General features: G+C 44.9%; 1 protein-coding gene across 1 annotated transcript; it reads left to right on the plus strand.

Moving 5' to 3' along the window:
* The first annotated feature begins 6,830 nt into the window (after window positions 1–6,830).
* On the plus strand, window positions 6,831–12,263 carry CDT1 (chromatin licensing and DNA replication factor 1). The gene is made up of 10 exons (XM_077288421.1): window positions 6,831–7,239; window positions 8,262–8,402; window positions 9,026–9,243; window positions 9,359–9,553; window positions 9,652–9,797; window positions 10,287–10,390; window positions 10,472–10,660; window positions 10,753–10,896; window positions 11,182–11,383; window positions 11,623–12,263. Exons 1-10 carry the CDS (start codon window positions 6,961–6,963, stop codon window positions 11,784–11,786), a joined length of 1,782 nt encoding a protein of 593 aa, XP_077144536.1. The 5' UTR covers window positions 6,831–6,960; the 3' UTR covers window positions 11,787–12,263.
* Window positions 12,264–12,819: the final 556 nt, after the last annotated feature.

Raw genomic sequence — 12,819 nt, forward strand, 5'->3', positions numbered from 1 at the left:
GATGCGGCTGCTCCTTCATCTACCTGGGGATTCCAGAGAAGGAAACGGCTACTCCTTCATCTACCTGGGGATTCCAGAGAAGGACGCGGCTGCTCCTTCATCTACTAGGGGATTCCAGAGAAGGACGCGACTACTCCTTCACCTACCTGGGGATTCCAGAGAAGGATGCGGCAGCTCCTTCATCTACCTGGGGAGTCCAGAGAAGGACGCGGCTGCTCTTTCACCTACCTGGGGATTCCAGAGAAGGACGCGGCTGCTCCTTCATCTAACTGGGAATTCCAGAGAAGGACGCAGCTGCTCTTCATGTACCTGGGGATTCCAGAGAAGGACGCGGCTACTCCTTCATCTACCTGGGGATTCCAGAGAAGGACGCGGCTGCTCCTTCACCTACCTGGGGATTCCAGAGAAGGACGCGGCTGCTCCTTCACCTACCTGGGGATTCCAGAGAAGGACGTGGCTGCTCCTTCATCTACCTGGGGATTCCAGAGAAGGATGTGGCTGCTCCTTCATCTACCTGGGGATTCCAGAGAAGGATGTGGCTGCTCTTTCATCTAAATATTCCCAGAGAAGGACGCGGCTGCTCCTTTATCTAAATATTCCCAGGGAAGGACACTGCTACCTGGGGATTCCCGCGAAAGACGAGGCTGCTCCAGAATCTTACATAGGAGTTTGTTTCTGTTGCTATTAGTAGCTTTCTTTTATGCTACTTTTCGCATGTTCCCTTTCACTTTAAGAGGAGCTGAACTACAGTATCCGAGAATGGTCACAACATCGTGTACAGTGCTGTCCTTTTCCGGCACGATACACTGTGTACATACAGCTGATTCCTGGGACTTTCAAGGGTCATTAATATCCAAGTCCTCGGTGACCCCTTTAATTTGTCCTGTTACTCTTGCTCTATTACACAAAGCTTTATTAATACACCTTTGTGCCATTTCTTACATCCAGGGAGAACCTGCAGCTAAAATCTCGGCTGCAGAGGAAACACGAGCTTGGCCAGAGACTACAAGTTTCTGCTGCTCCGCTCCAGAGAAAAGTTACAATCACAGACTTAAAGGCAGGACTCCAATAAGCACAAGGCCGCGCGTCCAATATCAGTGAGAGGAAAGTCAAGAGCAAGTTGAGCATCAAGAGGAGCCAAACATGGAAAGGTGAGATGTTCCAAGAAGATTTGTGGATTCTGTGACTTGTAGTGTTGGATCTTTCTCAATAAGAGCTTCCTGTAGAACAATATTTCAGGAAGGTCACCATTACTCCTGTCTTGCAGTGAGAAGTGATTCCACACCTTCACCCAGGATGTTCCTCCTGGACTGTCGCTACCATTCAGGTACAAAGTGTTGGCAGAAATTTTCAGGATTCTCTGCAACCGAACTGAATCCGTCACCTTCCTTGAAGTGAGGCAGAGTCCAGGACACGATGGTTCTGCATCTCTCAGATTGTACTGTATGTCTTCCAGCTGGTAAAATCTCTGCCTGTTTTCAGTGGACCAGAACCTTATTTTACATTCAATGGCTGGAAAACCCTTTCCACCTGACAAAGGTGCAGAAAACGGCGCTGTAACGAGCCAGACGCCTTATACCAGTTGGTTGTCAGTAGCCTAATGTCAATGTTTTCATTCATTAATATCAAGAAGATCTTACAAGTGGCATTACCACGTTCTGCATTGTGATGTCTTACTTGTTTTATGTCCTCAAAGTAATTTTTTTTTTGTTTCTTTTTCCCCTGCAGGAGAGATGGAGAAACATCTGTCGTTACCGGTGGAGCTGCTCCCAGCAATGTACGAACGAGGCAAATTTCTGTATTTTCCAAGTTTTGATTAAAAGAACTTACATTACATTTTCTTAGATTTTTTTTTTTAAGAGAACACCGAGTCCACCACTCACAGTAGGTGATATCACAGCTCACCTCCTCCTCCTGTACAATGACTGATAACACCTCTATATACTGTAGATAACACAGGATCCATCATTCACAATAGGTGATGTCACAGCTCACCTCCTGTACAATGACTGATAATACCTCTATATACAGTAGATAACAAAGGATCCACCATTCACAATAGGTGATGTCACAGCTCACCTCCTCCTCCTGTACGACTGATAACACCTCTATATACTGTAGATAACACAGGATCCACCATTCACAATAGGTGATGTCACAGCTCACCTCCTCCTCCTATACAATGACTGATAACACCTCTATATACAGTAGATAGCACAGTATCCACCATTCACAATAGGTGATGTCACAGCTCACCTCCTTCTCCTGTACAATGACTGATAACATCTCTATATACAGTAGATAATACAGGATCCACCATTCACAATAGGTGATGTCACTGCTCACCTCCTCCTCCTATACAATGACTGATAACACCTCTATATACAGTAGATAACACAGGAATCACCATTCACAATAGGTGATGTCATAGCTCACCTCCTCCTGTACAATGACTGATAACACCTCTATATACAGTAGATAACACAGGATCCACCATTCACAATAGGTGATGTCACTGCTCACCTCCTCCTCCTATACAATAACTGATAACACCTCTATATACAGTAGATAACACAGGATCCACCATTCACAATAGGTGATGTCACAGCTCACCTCCTCCTCCTGTACAATGACTGATAACACCTCTATATACTGTAGATAACACAGGATCCACCATTCACAATAGGTGATGTCACAGCTCACCTCCTCCTCCTATACAATGACTGATAACACCTCTATATACAGTAGATAGCACAGTATCCACCATTCACAATAGGTGATGTCACAGCTCACCTCCTTCTCCTGTACAATGACTGATAACATCTCTATATACAGTAGATAATACAGGATCCACCATTCACAATAGGTGATGTCACTGCTCACCTCCTCCTCCTATACAATGACTGATAACACCTCTATATACAGTAGATAACACAGGATCCACCATTCACAATAGGTGATGTCACTGCTCACCTCCTCCTCCTATACAATAACTGATAACACCTCTATATACAGTAGATAACACAGGATCCACCATTCACAATAGGTGATGTCACAGCTCACCTCCTCCTCCTATACAATGACTGATAACATCTCTATATACAGTAGATAACACAGGATCCACCATTCACAATAGGTGATGTCACAGCTCACCTCCTCTTCCTGTACAATGACTGATAACATCTCTATATACAGTAGATAATACAGGATCCACCATTCACAATAGGTGATGTCACAGCTCACCTCCTCCTGTACAATGACTGATAACACCTCTATATACAGTAGATAACACAGGATCCACCATTCACAATAGGTGATGTCACTGCTCACCTCCTCCTCCTATACAATGACTGATAACACCTCTATATACAGTAGATAACACAGGAATCACCATTCACAATAGGTGATGTCACAGCTCACCTCCTCCTCCTGTACAATGACTGATAACACCTCTATATACAGTAGATAACATAGGATCCACCATTCACAATAGGTTTTGTCACAGCTCACCTCCTCCTCCTATACAATGACTGATAACACCTCTATATACAGTAGATAACACAGGATCCACCATTCACAATAGGTGATGTCACAGATCACCACCTCCGCCTCCTGTACAATGACTGATAACACCTCTATATACAGTAGATAACACAGGATCCACCTTTCACAATAGGTGATGTCACAGCTCACCACCTCCGCCTCCTGTACAATGACTGATAACCTCTATATACAGTAGATAATACAGGATCCACCATTCACAATAGGTGATGTCACAGCTCACCTCCTCCTCCTGTACAATGACTGATAACACCTCTACATACAGTAGATAACACAGGATCCACCATTCACAATAGGTGATGTCACAGCTCACCTCCTCCTCCTGTACAATGACTGATAACACCTCTACATACAGTAGATAACACAGGATCCACCATTCACAATAGGTGATGTCACAGCTCACCTCCTCCTCCTGTACAATGACTGATAACACCTCTACATACAGTAGATAACACAGGATCTACCATTCACAATAGGTGATGTCACAGCTCTCCCCCTCCTCCTGTACAATGACTGATAATACCTCTATATACAGTAGATAACACAGGATCCACCAATCACAATAGGCGATGTCACAGCTCTCCTCCTCCTCCTGTACAATGACTGATAATACCTCTATATACAGTAGATAACACAGGATCCACCATTCACAATAGGTGATATCACAGCTCTCCTCCTCCTCCTGTACAATGACTGATAATACCTCTATATACAGTAGATAACACAGGATCCACCATTCACAATAGGTGATATCACAGCTCTCCTCCTCCTCCTGTACAATGACTGATAATACCTCTATATACAGTAGATAACACAGGCTCCACCATTCACAATAGGTGATGTCACAGCTCACCTCCTCCTCCTGTACAATGACTGATAACACCTATATATACAGTAGATAACACAGGATCCACCATTCACAATAGGTGATGTCACAGCTCACCTCCTCCTCCTGTACAATGACTGATGATAACACCTCTACATACAGTAGATAACACAGGATCCACCATTCACAATAGGCGATGTCACAGCTCTCCTCCTCCTCCTGTACAATGACTGATAATACCTCTATATACAGTAGATAACACAGGATCCACCATTCACAATAGGCGATGTCACAGCTCACCTCCTCCCCCTGTACAATGACTGATGATAACACCTCTATATACAGTAGATAACACAGGATCCACCATTCACAATAGGTGATATCACAGCTCGCCCCCTCCTCCTCCTCCTGTACAATGACTGATAATACCTCTATATACAGTAGATAATACAGGATCCACCATTCACAATAGGTGATGTCACAGCTCACCTCCTCCTCCTGTACAATGACTGATAACACCTCTACATACAGTAGATAACACAGGATCCACCATTCACAATAGGTGATGTCACAGCTCACCTCCTCCTCCTGTACAATGACTGATAACACCTCTACATACAGTAGATAACACAGGATCCACCATTCACAATAGGTGATGTCACAGCTCACCTCCTCCTCCTGTACAATGACTGATAACACCTCTACATACAGTAGATAACACAGGATCTACCATTCACAATAGGTGATGTCACAGCTCTCCCCCTCCTCCTGTACAATGACTGATAATACCTCTATATACAGTAGATAACACAGGATCCACCAATCACAATAGGCGATGTCACAGCTCTCCTCCTCCTCCTGTACAATGACTGATAATACCTCTATATACAGTAGATAACACAGGATCCACCATTCACAATAGGTGATGTCACAGCTCACCTCCTTCTCCTGTACAATGACTAATAACACCTCTATATACAGTAGATAACACAGGATCCACCATTCACAATAGGTGATGTCACTGCTCACCTCCTCCTCCTATACAATGACTGATAACACCTCTATATACAGTAGATAACACAGGATCCACCATTCACAATAGGTGATGTCACAGCTCACCTCCTCCTCCCGTACAATAACTGATAACACCTCTATATACAGTAGATAACACAGGATCCACCATTCACAATAGGTGAGGTCACAGCTCACCTCCTCCTCCTGTACAATAACTGATAACACCTCTATATACAGTAGATAACACCGGATCCACCATCCACAATAGGTGATGTCACAGCTCACCTCCTCCTCCTCCTGTACAATGACTGATAACACCTCTATATACAGTAGATAACACAGGATCCACCATCCACAATAGGTGATGTCACAGCTCACCTCCTCCTCCTGTACAATGACTGATAACACCTCTATATACAGTAGATAACACAGGATCCACCATCCACAATAGGTGATGTCACAGCTCACCTCCTCCTGTACAATGACTGATAACACCTCTATATACAGTAGATAACACAGGATCCACAGTTCACAATAGGTGATGTCACAGCTCACCTCCTCCTCCTGTATAATGACTGATAACACCTCTATATACAGTAGATAACACAGGATCCACCATTCACAATAGGTGATGTCACAGCTCACCTCCTCCTCCTGTACAATGACTGATAACACCTCTATATACAGTAGATAACACAGGATCCACCATCCACAATAGGTGATGTCACAGCTCACCTCCTCCTGTACAATGACTGATAACACCTCTATATACAGTAGATAACACAGGATCCACCATTCACAATAGGTGATGTCACAGCTCACCTCCTCCTGTACAATGACTGATAACACCTCTATATACAGTAGATAACACAGGATCCACCATCCACAATAGGTGATGTCACAGCTCACCTCCTCCTCCTGTACAATGACTGATATTTACCATAGATAACACGGGAGCCATCATTCCTATTTACCTGCATTGGGAATTGTAGTACCACATATACAGATGCTGGGACTTGTGGTACCATATAACATAAGCTGGGACTTGTAGTACCACATACAGATGCTGGGACCTGTGGTACCATATAACATAAGCTGGGACTTGTAGTACCACATATACAGATGCTGGGATCTGTGGTACCATCTACGCAGTGTTTACGCCCACTACTTGCCAGTTTTACCTCACAAAACCCAGTAATTATAATTAGGACTAACCTTCCTTCCTGCCTCTATATAACGTTAGTACTATAGAGCGCTGTGCACACTGTATACCGCCGCCATTACTATCGGTTACCTCAACTACAGTACGTCTTCGTAAAGTATTGGGAGTGGGACATACCAAGTATGTTTGTATAAAACACCCCCCTTACTTCTTTGGACTATTCCGGTCACATGATCTAATTTTCCCGCGAAATCCGACTTCCACGCTGCGTTCTATTCAGGACTCTCGACCAATCGCAGAGCTCGCAGGTGGTGACGTCACGCCCCAGGGCTCTCTGCACTCAGCGCTGAGCTGAGGCTTTAGTGTTTCGCGGGTGTTCGCTGTGTGAGGGGCCGACATGGAGCAGATGAGAGTTACCGATTACTTCGGGCAGCGGAAGCGGCCGGCAGCACGAGGGAACCCGGGGACTAAACGGAGAAAGGTGCAGGAGGCGGTGAAGTTAGAAGACTTGCTGCGGCCGCCCAGCACTCCGGAGCAGCCCGAGCGCAGCGAGCCGCCTGTTCCCTTCTCACTCCTTCCCAGCAGCAAGAAGCGGGGCCGGCAGCCCTCAGACCCGGAGGTGACGGGCAAGAGATCCGCGCGGAAGAAGCTGAAGCTTCCTGAAGAGGAGCCCCAGGTACGCCGCCATGTTTAATGTGGGCAGTGGCACCGGTGCAGCCAATCTGATTCCAGCTTTTATTTTGTCACATGAAAGCTGCATTCTGATTGGCTGTTCTGTGCACTCCCTGTTTTTTGCAGCACAAGGCCTGAGTGTACTTCCTGTGTGGGCACAAGGTGGTCACATAGGGGGCAGACACCTCCCCGTGCCACCATAGAAAACTGACCTCTGCCTATGGTTAAAATTGGGTGCAGGGGGGAAAAAATAAGTTGTCTCAAAAAATAAATAGCTATATGATGTCTAGGGGTCTAATCACAATGGAGTGGCTGAATCCTTTGGGTCCCATTTACAGCCTCTAGACGTGTACAGAGCAGTGTTAGAGGTGGCAGCAGTCACTGAGTGCCCTGCAGACATCTGATCTGTGGGGTCTCTGGGAGTCGTTGCCCACCCTATGTATCTTTCATCCATATTAAAATCCTAATAAGTTCCTTTAACAGTCAGAGGGTCAGATCTGATTTCCCACGTCCCCATACTGGACGCACGGCATGAGCAGTTAGTCGCCATATTTAAAGATTTAGTGTTAAGTTTGGAAGCTATACCTGGGGGTCTAATTGATCCTGACAATCTGGTCCTATTATGCTAATGTATGGCGCCCATGATCGACTTCCTCTCCATTAACACAGGACTCTTCAGAGCCTCAGGATTGGTGGGGGGTCTCAGTGGTCGGACCCCCAATGATCAGGAAGTTATCTCCTACCATATGGAAAGGATATAACTTACTAACAAGAGTATATCCCAGGTCCGGACACATTGTGACTTTTCCATAAGTCATCAATATCAGATTGGTCGGGGGGTGGCAACATTTGGCTGCCCCACTGATCCTCTGCTACAAGCACTGTAGGGGCCAGTGCTAAATACTGCAGAACAGCTCCTATCCTATAGATGGATATTAGTACCGTGTATCCTGTCTGAAAAATCCCTTTAATTAAAAGGAGAATCTAATCGATTTTATTTTTTTTCTTCTCTCCCTTCACCCCCAGTGTTTGAGTCCTTGCTCCAAAACAGAAGTCCAACATGAGATACCTTCATCTTTGGGGAAGAAAATAAAGGACTTTGTCAATGTGTCTCTGTCTCCCCAAAGTGGCACGCTGCAGATCAGTCCGGCAGTGCCAGAGGCGAAGGTAAGTCGCAAATATGGGACATAGACCAAATCTATACAACGAGAAAGGGGTTATGCAGACTTGACAAATGAGTATCTGCACAACCCCTTTGAAGCTTTTGGTGACTTGCGCTTCTTGCAATAAATGCATTTTTTGGCAGAGTTCTGTAATGGATTTGCATTGTCACTGCTGCAACATGTGAACATTTCCAAAATAAAAATAGTTTGCTCACATTACTATATAGATTGGTCTTCCTAAAACAGTGCATGGACTTTCAGAAGAAAGTAATCTGTTAACAAAATATTAAAAGGGTTATCCACTATTTAGATATGGATAGGTCATCAATATTAGATCTGGCCCTCCTTGGAGCAGTTTGTAATTTCTTCAAAGTGCTGTTATCTGTGCAGTGGCTGATTTGGGGTAATGCAGCTCAGCTCCTTTTCACTTCAATAGGACCTGAGCTACAGTATTAAAGAACAGTCACTACAAAGTGTACAGGGCTGTGCTGTCATGGCTCCATACACTCAGCTGCAAATGCCTGATTAGTGGAGGGTGTCATGGGTCATAATTAAGTCCTTGATAACCCCCTTTAATGTGTTCTCTTGCTTTATTGATGCACCTTTCATGCTATTTCTTGCATCCAGGTTTCATCCAAGGAGAATCGGGAGCTAAAATCTCGGTTGCAGAAGATACAGGAGCTCGGCCAAAGACTAAAAGTTCCTGCTGCTCCGCTCGAGAGCAAAGTTACAATCACAGACTTAAAGGCAAGACTCCAACAAGCACAAGCCCTCGAGTCCAAGATCAGGGAGAGGAAAGCCGAGAAGCAGATAGTCGAGCATCAACAGGAGCCAAATAGGGAAAGGTGAGGTTCCAGGAAGATTTGTGGATTCTGTGACTTGTAGTGTTGGATCTTTCTCAATGAGAGCTTCCTGTAGTAGGGTCTTTCCAGGCAGGTCACCATTACTCCTGTCTTGCAGTGAGAAGGCTCCAGCCTATGAGCGATTCCACACACTCGCCCAGGATGTTCCACCTGGATTGTCGCTACCGTTCAGGTACAAAGTGTTGGCAGAAATGTTCCGCAGCATGGACACCATTGTCGGGATGCTCTGCAACCGATCTGAGACCGTTACCTTCTCCAAAGTGAAGCAGGGAGTCCAAGACATGATGCGCAAGTGAGTATTATATTTCTGGTCACACAATAGAACCATAAACTAAAGACCTGTCTTATTTAAAAATAAAAAATACCATTGTTTTTGTCTATATCTTGCAGACAGTTTGAGGAACGGAACGTTGGACAGATTAAAACAGTTTACCCAACGGCCTACAAGTTTAGACAGGAGAAGAATATTCCCACCTTCAAGAATGGCGAGAAGAAGTCGGATTATCATCTCACTGTGGAGCCGATTGTTCCGGAAGGTGAATTGTTAATTTTATAATGTGGTTGTCTGACTTCTGCCATTACTTGAGGACTTCTTAAAGTGTGTTCCCCCCAAAATGAAAAAATCAGCTACTTAAACATTTATATAGGGGACTTGGCCCCAGTAATGAACATTTTAGTGTTGTATTTGCTGAAACATTTACTTTTTTTTTTATCCATATGTAAATGTTGGAGCTTCAGTTCACCATTACATCTTCCGTTACCTTATCTTGATTGACAGCGCTCACTTTCTCACAGCAAGATGCCTTAACTCAAATCTCTGGTCCTGCACGTGCACCCCAACATTGTAGGAGCCCGTAGTGTGGACTCTGAGCGGAGGTCGCCCCCGGTGCTCTTGGTTCATGTCTGCGGCATCAGGAGTAGCAATTGGCATCCATAGACTGGCACTAAAGTGCATTTTGGGGGGTGACAAATTCTCTTTAAAATGTGGACTTCTCGTTCTGACACTTAATATCTTGATCTTGTAGAGGATAAATTGGACGGTCGCCTTCAGCTTACTGCGAGTCGCCTCCTGGAGCGCAGGAAGTTCTTCCATAGAAGCCTTACTGATATCGTGAAGCAGCACCACAGAGTAAGTGCTGTGTGCTGTGCACATGCCTGCACCATATTACTGCACTTCCAGGGTCTAATCTTCTCCTGTCCCATCCTATAGTCTTTCCTGGAGACATTGAGTCCCCTCATGGTGGTGCCTGACTATCAGCTGACCCGCTGGCACCCCAGATTTAATGTTGATGAGGTCCCAGATGTTGTGGCAGCTGAACTTCCACAACCGCCCCAAGTGCAGAAGCTAAGCACCGCACAGGAGGTGCTGACTAAAGCCAGAGGATTGATGACCCCGAAGGTGAGTCTTGAGCTAATTTATTTCCTTTCTTCTGTGCATATTTCTTTACTGTATTTAATTTTATGTGCACAACGTTTACCTCTTATCTGCAGATGGAAAAGGCCCTTGCAGATTTAGCTTTAAGAAATGCAGAGACTAATGCTGAAGACACAAAGCCTGCACCTTCAGCAGAGCTTAAACCTGCTGCTGCTGCACCCAGTGCCCTGAAAGGAGTATCCCAGTCCCTACTGGAAAGGGTAGGTATAGTTTAGAGAATGCATTTTCCGAACAATGGTCCAGCGGCCATGTTGGCAGTTGGAGAGAAGTCCTGTATAATCGCTTCCTACCTGCTGGAATCTCTGGTGCCTCTTCTAATTTATTTACCACTGGTGTAATGTACACGCATCATATCGGGCCTACTCGTCGGACAACAGCAGATGGGTGGGAACTCCTGACGACCGCTGGACCAGGGTTTTGCTCAGCATAGTTTTTATGAATTCTATCCTAGGAGTGTCCAGTCTGTAATGCTCTCTGCTTTATAGATACGTGCTAAAGAGGCACAGAAGCTTCAAGCCATTATGACCCGTAAACCCCAGCAAGAAGAACGTCTCCTTATGATGTCCAGGCTCCCGGAGCTTACCCGTATTCTGCGTAATGTGTTTGTGGCAGAGAAAAAGCCTGCCCTGACTGCGGAAGTTGTGTGCGACCGTATAATCTCCAGTTACCGATCTTCAATGGCTGCAGGTAAGGAAAAGATTCATCAATGGTGTCAGGCTATAAAATCAGTGGGGGGAAAATACACCTTACTGATGCCAGAACATTAACATCCAAAGGGTGGAAAACCCTTTCCATCTAAAGGTGCAGAAAACCAGATGGCTCTGGGATATGTCATGGTTTTCGTTCACTAATGGCAATCTGAGATCTTGCACATGGCATTGATGATTTGGTCTGATGGTCACCCTTGGGTTTTTTTGCCCCCGCAGGAGAAATGGAGAAACATCTGTCGTTACTGGTGGAGCTGCTCCCAGGCTGGCTGACCATTCATCCCATCAGGAAGGACACTTACTACAAACTCAACAAGACAACAGACTTGAATCTGATTTTGGAAAGACTGGACAAAAAAATGAAGGAAGAGTCGTCTCACTAACTGTTAAACCTTTTTTAGATGGCTTTTGATTTTCTCACTTTGGGACCTGGTTTTTACTTTTTACAGGGGTGCAATCATTGAAGTCTGTGTTCATCTGGGAGCTGCCCTTGTATCACTCAATGGGACGGAGTTATTACAACTTTTGAAGCCCTGTTCACATACATTTTTTTTTTTTTTATTTTTTTTTTTTTTTGCATCTGGATCTGCGTCATGTATTTTTACATCACAATGGATTACTAAATCTGACTACAAAGATGGAGCCTTTCAACAACATGCAAAGAATGGTGCAGAATGTGATCCAGAAACTAGGTGTGAACAGAGCCTGACTTTAATGCAACTTAGTTTTTTGTTTTTTTAGAGGTTTTTAATTTCACTTTTAGCTCCACGCTGTCCCATGTGAACTTGGCTCTTCATCAGTTTTAGATTAACACTGCAAATTTCTGTATTTCCCAATTTGGATTAAAAGAACTTGTGTTACTCTTTGACTGGTTGATGCTTGATATGCATAGTCTTGAAAGCAGAAATTGTTTAATAGAGCAGGGGTGGGGGCATATTGAGGGCCATAAGTGATTGTCACTTGGTCTGGTCCTCAAGCAGCTTCCTGATAAGTCGTAGTCCTTGAGCTGCCGTCCTTTAACTCTCCCATAGTGTACGTGCACGCAGTATTTTCTACTGAACAGCGCTTCCAACGCTCAAGTGGGTATCCTGCTGATCAGTACTAAAGGTTATTTCTCTGCAGAGATGACGGGCTGTCTGGCGCAATGTATACGCGGCGGCTCTCTGGCACGAGGGATAGGTGGCGGTCTCTGCGGCTCTCCAGCACAATGGTAGTGTGGTTCTCTGGCGTTGTCTGTAGAGTTTAGACCCCTTTTAGGGGATATAAAGTTTGGGAGTGCCTTGCCGGAATGTTATACAGATGGCAATTTCTGCCAGGAGCCATTGTTATTTCTTTATTGCTTCATTGGGGGAAATAGATAACCGTGGGTGAATGCTGCTGCTGCTGCTAGGAGGCTGACCGTATGCAAAAAAGGAA

The sequence above is a fragment of the Ranitomeya variabilis genome, chromosome 2 (assembly GCF_051348905.1).
Source record: "Ranitomeya variabilis isolate aRanVar5 chromosome 2, aRanVar5.hap1, whole genome shotgun sequence".
Classification (NCBI taxonomy): Eukaryota; Metazoa; Chordata; class Amphibia; order Anura; family Dendrobatidae; genus Ranitomeya; species Ranitomeya variabilis.

What these genes read in the sequence shown, in the direction of transcription:
- CDT1 (XM_077288421.1), top strand. Translation starts at nt 6,961, where the DNA reads ATGGAGCAGATGAGAGTTACCGATTACTTCGGGCAGCGGAAGCGGCCG. An exon ending in TTCCTGAAGAGGAGCCCCAG is followed by an intron (nt 7,240 to 8,261) that starts GTACGCCGCCAT and finishes CTTCACCCCCAG; the next exon opens with TGTTTGAGTCCTTGCTCCAA. An exon ending in CGGCAGTGCCAGAGGCGAAG is followed by an intron (nt 8,403 to 9,025) that starts GTAAGTCGCAAA and finishes TCTTGCATCCAG; the next exon opens with GTTTCATCCAAGGAGAATCG.